This window comes from Manis pentadactyla, chromosome 5 (genome assembly GCF_030020395.1).
Source record: "Manis pentadactyla isolate mManPen7 chromosome 5, mManPen7.hap1, whole genome shotgun sequence".
NCBI classification, from domain to species: Eukaryota; Metazoa; Chordata; class Mammalia; order Pholidota; family Manidae; genus Manis; species Manis pentadactyla.
The window spans coordinates 64,038,327-64,050,235 of NC_080023.1; the positions used below are offsets into that span (position 1 = coordinate 64,038,327).

The 11,909-nt window shown below is 40.5% G+C and overlaps 1 protein-coding gene across 2 annotated transcripts in view; it reads left to right on the forward strand.

The window, feature by feature from the left end:
* MRPL1 (mitochondrial ribosomal protein L1) overlaps positions 1-5,167 on the forward strand; it is a 155,772-nt gene extending 150,605 nt beyond the window's left edge. The window contains exon 10 of one of the 2 annotated variants that reach the window (XR_008997772.1): positions 5,012-5,028. Coding sequence is in view for 1 of the 2 variants with exons in the window: in XM_057502362.1 (XP_057358345.1) it covers positions 5,012-5,058 (47 nt within the window). In the remaining variant the exon portion in view is untranslated. Of the gene's footprint in view, positions 1-5,011 lie in introns of both variants that reach the window. The other variant, XM_057502362.1, reaches the window with a different exon arrangement.
* The last annotated feature ends 6,742 nt before the right edge of the window (positions 5,168-11,909 follow it).

Here is an 11,909-nt window from a genome sequence, read left to right on the forward strand (position 1 = left end):
CTTCCCTGACAGTGCAGCCCGCCTTGAGGCAGCAAATACAAAATGTGAGGGGACATGTACAGTAGCTGAAGCAATGAGAACCCGGAAAGAAGTAAGACCTGTTACTCACAGGAGGAATATGAGGGGCCTCGTGAGGGTTACGAGGACCCAGATGTGGGTTGATTTGATATGAGCAGGAGTAGATGGAAATTATATGGGAAGCCAAATACGATCTTATTAGAGCTATGGCAACAGCTGAAACCAGAGCAGCAGTTCCAGCCATTAAGACCAAAGAGGCAGAGACTAGAGACAGAGCCATGAGTCAGGCCTGTGTGTCTGCAAGACTTTTTGCTGGAGAGGCTGGAGAACAATGTTCAAGCTTCCTTGCACAGGGATCATTGCAGAGGACTAAGGGCACATAGATTGAGAGGAGAGAATCCTGGAGGGGTGTGGATAAAATGAGAGTTCCTGTGGCCAGGATTCTCACCTGGCTGTGGTTGACTAGCTCACTGCACACCTGTGGGCAATACATGGCTGTTGATTCTAAAAAGAGCTCCACCCAGTGCTCTGGAGGTGACATGGTGGCAGGGCTGCAAGGCTGCAGGAGAGCAGAGCAGAGGCTGGAGTGGTGGCAGCGCTGAGGGCAGAGGCCCAGAGGACAGCTGTGCAGGATGGCTGTGCAGGCAGAGGGACCCAGAGGCAGAGACGGGCTTGCTGCGTGTAGACTCGTCTGAGTAAATGGATTTTAGTGACTGACCTGCCACCTGAAAATAAAGTTGGGTATAACCCTTTCACCCCAAGAATGTTTTGCTGTCAATTTCTTTGGTCACACTGAATCCATAGCGAACTTGCCCGGGACTGAAACCCATTGGCAAGACAGGTGACAAGCTCAGCAGGGTCAAGGTAACCAGTGTGAAGAGGGATGGCTGACAGATTTGGGGCAATCTCTGAGAAAAGGTGACAATTCTATGCCAAATAGAATACATACGGAGGTCAGTGCTGCTTTCAGATGACAAACTAATAACACATTGTTGATGTTAACAAAGAGACAGCCAGGTCTGCCTCTGTTGACTGCAGTGAAGTGAGCCAAAAGCGGGACTCTTGGGTCAGCAGGTAGAGCAGTTATCCATGTAAGGAAGGGTATGGAAGCAGAGAGGGAGGGACAGAGCTTATTTTAAGTGGTGATAGAGGGGAAATGAGCCCAGCAGGCAGACCAAGAATGTTTCCCTCCAGATCGGCAGCACACAGCAATGGGAAATTACATGGATGAGTAATATTTAGAGATCCAAATGCAGCAGAGGAAGCCTTGCAAAGTTCAGTCTCCCTCATCACTCTTCTGCTCAAAATCCTCCAGGTGCAACTCAGTTCACTTAGAGTAAAGCCATAGTTGTAAAATCTATATTTTAAAAGGAAGCAACCTAAGTGTCCATCAGTAGATGAATGGATAAAGAAGAAGTGGTACATATACACAATGGAATATTATTCAGCCATAAGAAGAAAACAAATCCTACCATTTGCAGCAACATGGATGGAGCTGAAGGGTTTTATGCTCAGTGAAATAAGCCAGGCAGAGAAAGACAAATACCAAATGATTTCACTCATATGTGGAGTATAAGAACAAAGAAAAACTGAAGGAACAAAACAGCAGCAGAATCACAGAACCCACGAATGGACTAACAGTTACCAAAAGGAAAGGGACTGGGGAGGATGGGTGGGAGGAGGAATAAGGGCAGGGAAAAAGAAAGGGGGTATTATGATTAGCATGTATAATGTTGCGGGGGGCATGGGGAGGGATGTACAACACAGAGAAGACAAGTAGTGATTCTACAGCATCTTACTATGCTGATGGGCAGTGACTGTAATGGGGATTGTGGAGGGGGACTTGGTGAAGGTGGGAGCCTAGTAAACATAATGTTCTGCATGTAATTGTAGATTAATGATAACAACAACAACAAAAAAAATCACCACGGAAAGAAAAAAACTATGACCTTGGAAATTGGCTTGAGGTATATGTTGCCCCTTCCCTACAGTTATTGGACTGCATGGGAATGACAGACTTTTCCAAGCCCTCAAAGAGCCACAACTACTAAACTTGGAAACCCTGGCACCTACAGCATATTTTACCCAGCAGGGGTCACAAGGGAAAATCTTGATAAGTAGAAGCCAGGTGGAATTTAGGTTTAGGGGCTATAGGGAGTGTGGTGAAACCGAGCATTTGGGTCCAGAGCATAAAGTGTCATCGTGTCCTTGGGGTAATTCCTTTGTGCAGAAATGGAATCTTTTGGTTCAAACAAAGAATGTCACGAATGTGCTCAGCTTCTTCAAGCAGGTTTAAGTACGGAGACTGCATTTGAGACTTACCTGCCTGCATTTCATTCACTTGGACCTCCTACATCTAAAATTATACCACAGTCACCCCTGCTATTATCTGGTTGGCTGAGTGGGTATGTAAGCAACCACTGTGGAGAAGTAGGGTGAGGAGAGAAAGAGATGCAAAGAAGAAAAGAAGGAAAGGTGAGCCTCTTGGGTAGTGATGTTAGAAGGTGGTCCTTAGAAAGCTCAGGGAATGAGTCAGGATGGTATGTGACTGTACCCTGACCTGTTTCAGCGAAGCAGAGTCAAAAGTGCTGCTGTTGGGGTTCTGAGTGAACATTTTGATTGTGCACCCAGGACCCCTTGATCTAAATCTACCCCAACTTTTCTGAGGTCAGACTGACTCAGTGAGGGAGCTGAGAATAGAGCCTCTGAGCAGCTGATGCCTGCCTGTGACCTATCTGTTAAACCACAGAGAGCAAGGTGTGTGCCCACAAAGGCTTTTTTATTATTAGTGATGGGCTTGCAAAGTTTAGAAACTTTGAATCAGAGGTTCAGTCTTTGCAACATGAACACTGACCCCTACACAAAACATATATTCCTTTTTACTTTTTAGGAAAAAGGACTTTTCAAATAATAAATTGAAGTAGTCAGAGATGTTTTCCTAGACATGAATGGTTTTTTTAAAGCAGTATTTTTCTCTTATTTAAACGTAAGTGAATCTGAAAGGCTGTATTTAAACTGTTACGTACATTTCTAACTCACCTTCTCTATCTAACTCAACACAGAGAGATCCAGCAGTGAAGCTCCAGCTGTGCTCAGAGCTTATCATAAACACAAGCCAAGTAACCACATAAAGTTCTTGATTCCACCTGCCTGTTTTTGCTATGTTTTGACTTTGAGTCAAATGAAAGAAAAGTCTTGTACAGTACCTGGCATGGGGCTGACCCAGCTAGGCTATGTGGGTTTCCCAGCTAGGCTAATAATATTGTGTTTCCATAAACGAGTACTAAATAAATACTTGTCTAGCTGAGTGTGGCAGGGAGTAAGAGGACTTCTGTGGTGGTACTTGGCATTTTCTATCCCATGCTATGCAATTTGATAGCTATAAGACATATGTGGGTATTTAAATTCAAATGCAAGTTAATTTAAGATTTATTTACTCTAGCCACTTTTTAAGTGCTCAAAAGCCACATATAGGTAGTGCTATTGTATTGGACAGCCTAATACAGAATCCTTCCATCACTGCAGAAAGTTCTTCTGGACAGCACTGTTACGTCTCAAGTAATTCAGGTTCCAAAAATGTATGCCCCTCACAGCAATGCAGAACCCTGCAGTTCGTCTGCTGATAAGAGAGTCTGTCTACTGACAAGGCAGTTGAATAGCAATCTGTAATCCTCTAACATTCATTCATTTAACAAGTATTTATTGAGCACTACAACATTTCCCGGCTTTGCTTGCCAGCAAAATAGGTGCATGTGGCTTCAGATTGCAAAAGGCCCTGAGATAGAAAATGGAAAGACTAGCGGTGGTGTTTCAGGTGATTATCACTGGAGATCAGAAGTGGGCTTATGGGATGTGACCCAGGAGTACCTGCTACAAGTACTTTGTAACTGTAACTATTTTGCTTTTATTTTAGCATTCACCATTATTAATGATTTTAAATGTTTTTAGTATCCAACAGTAATGCCATTCTAAGCATTCACTTGAATGTGGTCCAAATGATACTAATGAAAAAATGGACCTGAAAATCAATATTTTTGGAATAGAAGTTAAAATGTGCTAAAATATAAGGCCAAGTAGCACAGCAAGCTATTACTTTGGGGAAAAGCATGCTATGATATATTGGAGATAATATTTAGACAATATAAAGAAAAAATAGTAACAGTGGTGGTAGATGCATGTGTTATGAGAATTCATCTCTCCCTAGTTTCCATTTTTTTCCTATGAGGAAAAGAAATACAAGGCTTAAGGACCATGATGACTGTCCCACAGGATGGCCTGGAGCAGCTTTCTCCATCCGGAGCCAGTGCTGGTGAAAGCTCCCTGTGGCATGGCACCCTACGCAGCTGCCCAGCTAGCCCACCCTGATGGTCAGCTTTGGTCTGGCACAAGGTAGTAAAAAGTACCGTGGTTGCTCCATAGTACCCATGTCACCCCTCTTGCCTTGGGTAGAAACCATGTGGCTGGGTAGGATCAACTTTTTCCCTAGCTCTAGAGTGAGTTCTCAGTGGTCTACCTCTGGCTATGTTACTGATTCAGGCACAGACTCCTTTTCCAGGGCTGGAATTATTGTGGTGCATAACTTAACTGGCCATTTTCTTCACAAGTGTGAAAATCCAGGTAGTATGAAGTGCCTGTTTTATGGTCGGAAGGAAGGGGAGTCCCTCCTGTCCCCAGTGTAGATGAGAAAGCACGTAGTCCTGGCTGCTGACAGCCACCTTGCTACCCTAGGAAAACTGGCCTAATAAAAAGCCAGTAGATGGACACACAACCAAGGGAACTGCAAACAGTGGGAAGCAATGGCCCTGATGATACTGCAGACCTTTGGTTGACACTGACCCTGATGTGTGCCCTCTTGTCTTCTTAGTTGTGTGAGTCAGTGCACTTCCTTATTCACTAAGCCAGTGTAAGCTGGGAATGTGCTTCAGAAAGCTTCCTAACTGGTCATTTAAAAGACACTTAAAAGTAAATGTTCCTTTCCCTTCTTTTCCATCAGTGGTGTCTTCAGAGCAATCACAACTTCAAACAGAAGGTCACACATGAAGCCAATAGAAGACTGCTTTTTCCATGCCTCAAATCAATGTTCTGATCTTTTTCCACTCAAACTATCTTTTTTTCTTTTTTCTTTTGGTTAACCTTATTATTTTATTATTAGTCCCCAATCACTGGCAATTCACTTCTAAATTGATCTTCAGTGCTTATAAAGTGAAACATCATCTAGTAGGCAGTTTAATTACTGAATTCTGATTGCTTACATAAATAAACAACTCTCTGTATGTGACAGTCTGGGCACTGCTGACCTCAAATTGGTCGAATTCACTTGTGGCCCCAGTGGTGGTCAATGACGTGCACATGTAGGAGTTCTGATATAATGATGCTCTGGGGCAACAAAGTAATGCTGCATAGTTTCATATTTTACAAAGTACATAATTGATTCCATTTGTCCTAGATATGTATCTAACAATCTCTCTTTCAACAGATTCTGCAAATTATCTCCCAATAGAAATGACTGAAAATAAAAAAAGCATTTATGTTTTATAGTTCTCATGAAGACATTTGTGTAAATGACATGTGTATCAGTTTGGACTCTTTCTGTTTCCAATGGTGAGAGACCCAACTTAAATTGGTTTAACAGAGAAGGGGAATTTATTGGCTCAATAACTGAAAAATTCAGAGGCTTCAGGTGGAGTAGGATTTGCAGGTCAAACAGTGCTCTCAGGGTTCAGCTTCTCTCTGTCTCCCTCTGAGCTCTACTTTCTGCTCTTCTGGCTCCATTCCCAGTCTCCACACAGGGTCCTCTTGGAAGCTCCATGTTCTCTCTTATTTCAAAGTCCAACAGAAGGGATGTTCTTTTCCCTAAAAAACTCAGAGAGATTCCAGAATTTAGGGCTTTTGGTATTGACTGGCATGAAGCAATTACTGTGCCCAGGGGATAGAACTCACAGATTTGCTTGGAATAGGTCATATTCTCAATCTCTGCATTCAGTGGAGGAAAGGTAGTTCTTTGGAACCACATCCACGCCTGCTGAAAGAAACGGATTCCTAAATATGTATATATTGTATATTCTTATCCTTAAAAAGGGGATATGGGTGACAGGAAGTAAAACAACTACGAATCATCAGAAAGTGAGGCCTTTATAGCATTTGTGTCTTTGGTCTCCAGGGAGCTTACAGTGGTCTAGCCTAGGCCTTATACTTACCATAATGCCACATCTCTGCTGCCAAATACCATGGTATATTTTTCCCCTACATATATGTGTAACAGTAACAGTATTATACTGTTATATAAGAGTATATAGCAGGAATAGTAGTGTAGCTTCATTCAGGTACCCAGACCCGATTCCAATGTGTGTAAATATGTGGGAGGGGTTCTTCCCACACATATTTACACCAAGCAATTCTCGAACACCAGCAGGGAGTTGGAGAACTCAACTCAATTATGTTGCTATGTGCCCAGAGACAGCACCAGATTCCCAGGTTAAGGGCTCCATCCTACAAGACTGCCCTCCACCCCCTGTTCCAGGTGCTGGTCTCAAGCCCCCAGCAGTTACCTGTGTTTCTGGCCTACTGACTACAGACTGGAGGTTCCTACCACCTCCCCCTTAGGTTTGATTAATTTGCTAGAGTGGCTCACAGAACTCAGGAAAACATGTTTACCAGTTCCATAAAGGATACCATAAAGGGCACAAGTTAACAGCCAAATGAAGAAAAACATAGGGCAAGGTCCTGAATAAAGGAGCTTCTATCCTTGTGGAGCTTGGGGCCTGGCTTGGTGGCATGTGGAGGCGTTCTGGCTCCCCAAGCATCGATGCGCTCTCCAGCCGAGGAGCAGGATCCAACAGAGCAGAGCAGACAGAGAGAGGGCTCTTCTCAAGGTTTTGTAAGGGCTTCATTGCACAATCCTGATTGACTAAATTATTGACCATTGGCTGATTCAGCCTCCAGCCCCTGCCCTTGGGTGGGGGTCTAAAGTCTCTCATTAACATGTCAAAACACCTTTAAGAGTGCAGTGTTGTCAGGAACTGAGGAGGAAGACCAAATATACCTGGGAAAATATATATTTGGTCATATGAATGACCAAGTATGTGTTTCGTATTACTCATTATATCACACACGCCTTCCACATTCAGGTCCCTAAGAAGTAAACAGGTCCCTAAGAAGCCTTTTGGTGGGGCTTCAAACCTTTCCTTCTGGCCTTATTTGGGTCCAATCAGAGCACTGCTTTCTCTGCAAGCTCGATTCTTGTCTTCTCAGCCAAAGTTCATGGTTGTACGTGGAACCATTAAATCCATAAGCTGTTTGCGTTTTCTTTCTTTTTTTTTTTAACCAATTTCATTAGCCTCACAGTAGGCTAATGAATACCAACAAAAGGCTAGGAAGAAAATACACATTCTGCTTGATAGGTTCTGAGGCACCTGGCTGACTGATTTTGATAAACAGAAAATAATGTAAGAGCAGGGAGAGGGCATTGGAGCCGTCCAATATGATGCATAGATCTGGGGTTTTTTCCCCCCCAGAATAGGGTTGAACTCGTTCTGGTATATTTTAAGGTCTTTAGAGTGCTTCTGGGTGATCTGTCTTGGGACAGTGTCTTAGAGAGGGGTTGGTTTCGTTTTTAAGAGGTAGTGGAAATGCAAGAGCATTTCCAAATCTGGTAAGTTAAAACTGCCCACTGAGAAATTTGCTGAGCTTCTAGTTTGGCTGTTAATCAAACAATCTAAAAATAAGGGCTGCTTTAAATAAAAGACCAAAATAAATCACTCAAGAGGAAGTCTCATATCTGTTCCTGTCCAGCAGTCCAACTGTACCATCTAATCACTTATTAATTCCCCTTTAAAGCTAACATGGTTAGCATTTTTCTTTTAACCTAATATGAACCCCTTTTTAAAGTTATATGAAAAAAATATACATCCTTCTTTTAACCTGAAAAGAGAACATGTTTTGTAAAAACAATTTTTGCCAAGGGAGATTATTCAGAGTGACTGGGCACTGCTGACCTCAGATTGGTTGAATTCACTTATGGTCCCAATGGTGGTCAATGATGTGCACAGATAGGAGTTCTGATTATAATGGTGCAACAAGGTAATGTTGCATAGTTTTGTATTTTACAAAGTACATAGTTATGAAGTTTCAGTGAAGAAGATGAAATAATGTGAGACAAGTGGGAGGTGTCAAGAAAAATGAAATTGGAGTAAAAAAACTAAAGTTTAAATTTCATCTAAGCATCACTGTGTTGTATTGACTAATTTGCCTAACCTCTCTGAGCTACCCTCTCTGAAGGAAACAGGAGAAACAAATGAGGATCCAAAGCAGCATAGTAATTCTACCCTCCTTGGAGCCAGAAGGAGTCAAGTGGCCTTTACATCTATTTTCTAAATACTTAAACCATTGTGGGTAGATGGATGTTTACTCTACTTGAAATTATAACGTAATACCGTTTATTTATGTAAACTCTGCCCTCAAAGAACTTTCCCAAAGAAAGAATAATTTAATCTAAAATCTTTAATATGACTAAGTGACACCTTTTTATACTCGCCAGTGTTTTGTTATTGTAATGTTATGATGATAAGCATTAAGCCCCAAAAATCGAATATAAGCCACATACACTGTAGGTTCTAATAGGTACAAATCCAAATCTAATTTGGATCATATCCAGGAATTGATGAACCCTCTGCCCAGCCTTAACATGAAGACAGAGGGAAGAATGTGATGGGCTTGGGAAGAGAGAGCATTCAAAAGCCAAGGTGAGATGTTTTACATTCCAAGTCTTAACTCAGCATTTTAAAATGACCTTCGGCTTCTCTGGCTTATTATATAGTTCTTGGCCCATCTGTTTCTTGACATTTTACATATCTTATGCAGGTATTCACATGAAAGAAGAAAATATTTGCCAAATATTGATTTTCTCAAAGATAATTTTTTTTACCTAGTCAAATTTAACCTAAGGCAATCTAAACTGCAAACCCAAATCAAACAAAAGATAGAAAAGCAAAATGAAATAAAACCTGAAAAAATTTTCCTTTAAGCAGCTTTCCTTTCATTAAAAAGTAAGTTTTGGTTTTGATGGAAACCTTTGCATGCCACTTTTTTGGATATAATTCTAGCTTCTCATGATGATCTAGGTTCAAATAATAGTTTGTAAGCCTTTTGGAGTGGCAGCAACCAGTCATGGTTAATTTTGCAACTCTTCCTTCCTCCTTTGTTCTTTTCTTATTCTTATTCGGTACATTAAAAAAAATATGTCATATTACATACATAATATTATATAACTTACGTTTAAAGTTAATGCAATTTGTAAGTTTTATTGCGATATTATTTACATAATACACAATCCACCCTTTTAAACTATACAGTTCAGTGTTTTTTAATATAGTCACAGTTGTGCAATCATTAACCACTAATTCTAGAACATTTTTATCATCCCACAAAGAAACCACACCCATTAGCAGTCACTCCCCATTCTCACCTCTCCCCAGGCCCTGGCAACCATTAATCTGCTTTCTGTCTCTATGGATTTGCCTATCCTGAAAAAGTTATTTACATTTCATATAAGTGGAAATAATACAATATTTGCCTTTTTATAGCTCACATCTTTCATTTAGCACAAAGTTTTTAAAGTTTCACTCATGTGGTATCATGTATCAGTACTTTGTTTCTTTTTATTACCTTATAATATTGCACTGCATGAGCATACCATATTTTAATTGTCCATTTATCTGTGTGAGGACATCTGGGTTGTTTGTACTATTAGGATTATTATGTTGCTATGAATATTCCTGTGCAAGTGTTTCTGGGGACATATGCTTTTAATTCTCTTGGGTTTTATCAATGAGGAGAATTACTGGGTCATATGATAACTCTATGCTTAACTTGCTGAGAAACTGCCAATTTGTTTTACAAGGTGGCTGAACCATTTTACATTTTCACCAGCATTGTATGAGGGTCCAGTTTTTCCACATCCTTACCAAACATGTTATTTTCTGTCTTTTATTATAGCTACCTTAGTAGGTGTAAAATATTATCTTATTGTGGTTTTGAGTTAAATGTACACTATTTTGATTTGAAAGCATTTTTCAGTATTTTATGATATTCTTTATGACTAATGGCCACATCTGTCATTTATTGAACACCTTTCTAAACAATATCTCATTTTGTAGGCATAACAATTCCCATTCTACAAAGAGACCAAAATAAGGAAAGTCAAATGTTGTTCATGGTTTTAGTTAAAGGTGGAATCAGTATTTTCACCCAGGGCTGTCTGACACCCATGTCCTTACTGTTGTACAAATTCATTATATGCTATGGGACACACTCCTAGTCAGGTAGTCTCCAACTCACAGCACGTGAATTTCTAATTTGAGACACCAAAGCCCAATGGCCTATTCATTCCATTAGAGAGACTTTAAGGTCTTTGGAACACCATGCTTCTGTCCTGGTCTTAGATCCTGGAGGAGAAGGATCAAAAAGAACCTCATTTGGGGAGCAATTTGTCACGCTTTTTTCTCCTTGTCTAACCCAGCCAGATTCATTCTGATTCTCTGAATATTCAACTGCATGATGTAGCCCTGACTTCATCAGGGGTACTAAAGGTTCCTGTACTGATGTAGGTAATTTCCTGCCTTGGAGGAATACTTGATTATATCATCTAGCTGGTAGTCCTTTAAAACCAGAAAATCTCGAACTATCGGAGGAGTAAATCCAATACTTTGGAGGAGAGCCAGAGATGCTTGCAGCAACGGCTGCCCTCAAGGTACTCTCTTTGTTTCTATAACTTCCTGTCTTTCCAATTATCTTAACATATTAACATTACAAACTCTATGTTGCCCAACTATGCCTTTTTTAAAAAATGAGTCCAGTGTCTGTCTATCTACTTCATATTTGACTGATAGTTTAGTGGGTGTAGATTTCCAGGTTCAAAATTATTTTTCATTAGAACTTAAAAAATGTTAGTCCACTGTTTTTTTGGCAACCCATACTGTCACTGAGAAGCTGAATGCTATTCTGAATATCACTGCTTTGTAGGTATGCAGTTTGACTTTTAAGGAAGATTTTAGGATCTTCTCTCTCTTTATTCTTAGATTTTACAATTATCTACATGAACATACGTATTTTTTCATGCATTGTGCTGAAAAGTTGGGGACTTTCTTAATATGGAGCCTAATGTCCTTCATCTCTACAAAATGGTCTTATTTACTTTAAAATGTCCTCATCTCTGTTTTTCCCTGTTCTTTCCTGGCACTCCTATTAACTGATGTTGGCTGTCTTGGATTAGTCTTATTCAATTTGGTTATGTCATACATCAGTGTTAACTGTAGTCATCATCCTGCACATTACATCCTTAGTTCTTAGTTATCTTGTAACTGCAAGTTTGTACCTTTTGACCACCTTCTCTCATTTAGCCCCCTACCCCTCTGCCTCTGGCAACCACAAATCTGATCTCTTTTTCTATGAATTGGGTTTGTGTTTTAGATTCGATATACCAGTGAGATCATATAATATTTGTCCTTCTCGGTCTGATTTACTGCACTTAGCATAATGCCCTCAAGGTCCATCCATGTTGTCACAAATGGCAGGATTTCCTTGTTTTTTTTTTTATTTCTAAATGACGATATATCATTGTACATATATACCACTAATTAATCCATCCATCCACCCATGGATATTTAGGTTATTTCCATGTCTTGGCTACTGTAAACTGCGCTACTGTAAACATGGTAATTCTTCGGTTTTGGGCCCCACAGCTCAAATGCCACCGTTTGTTGTACCTGGTATATCTGTGTCCTGTGCCTTTTTTGTATTCTTCAGATTGTTTTCTTCTGAGTTGTATTCTGCCTGCCCCACCCCCAGTACTTATGTGTACACACACTTCCTTCTTCTCTCTCTGCACTGAGGCT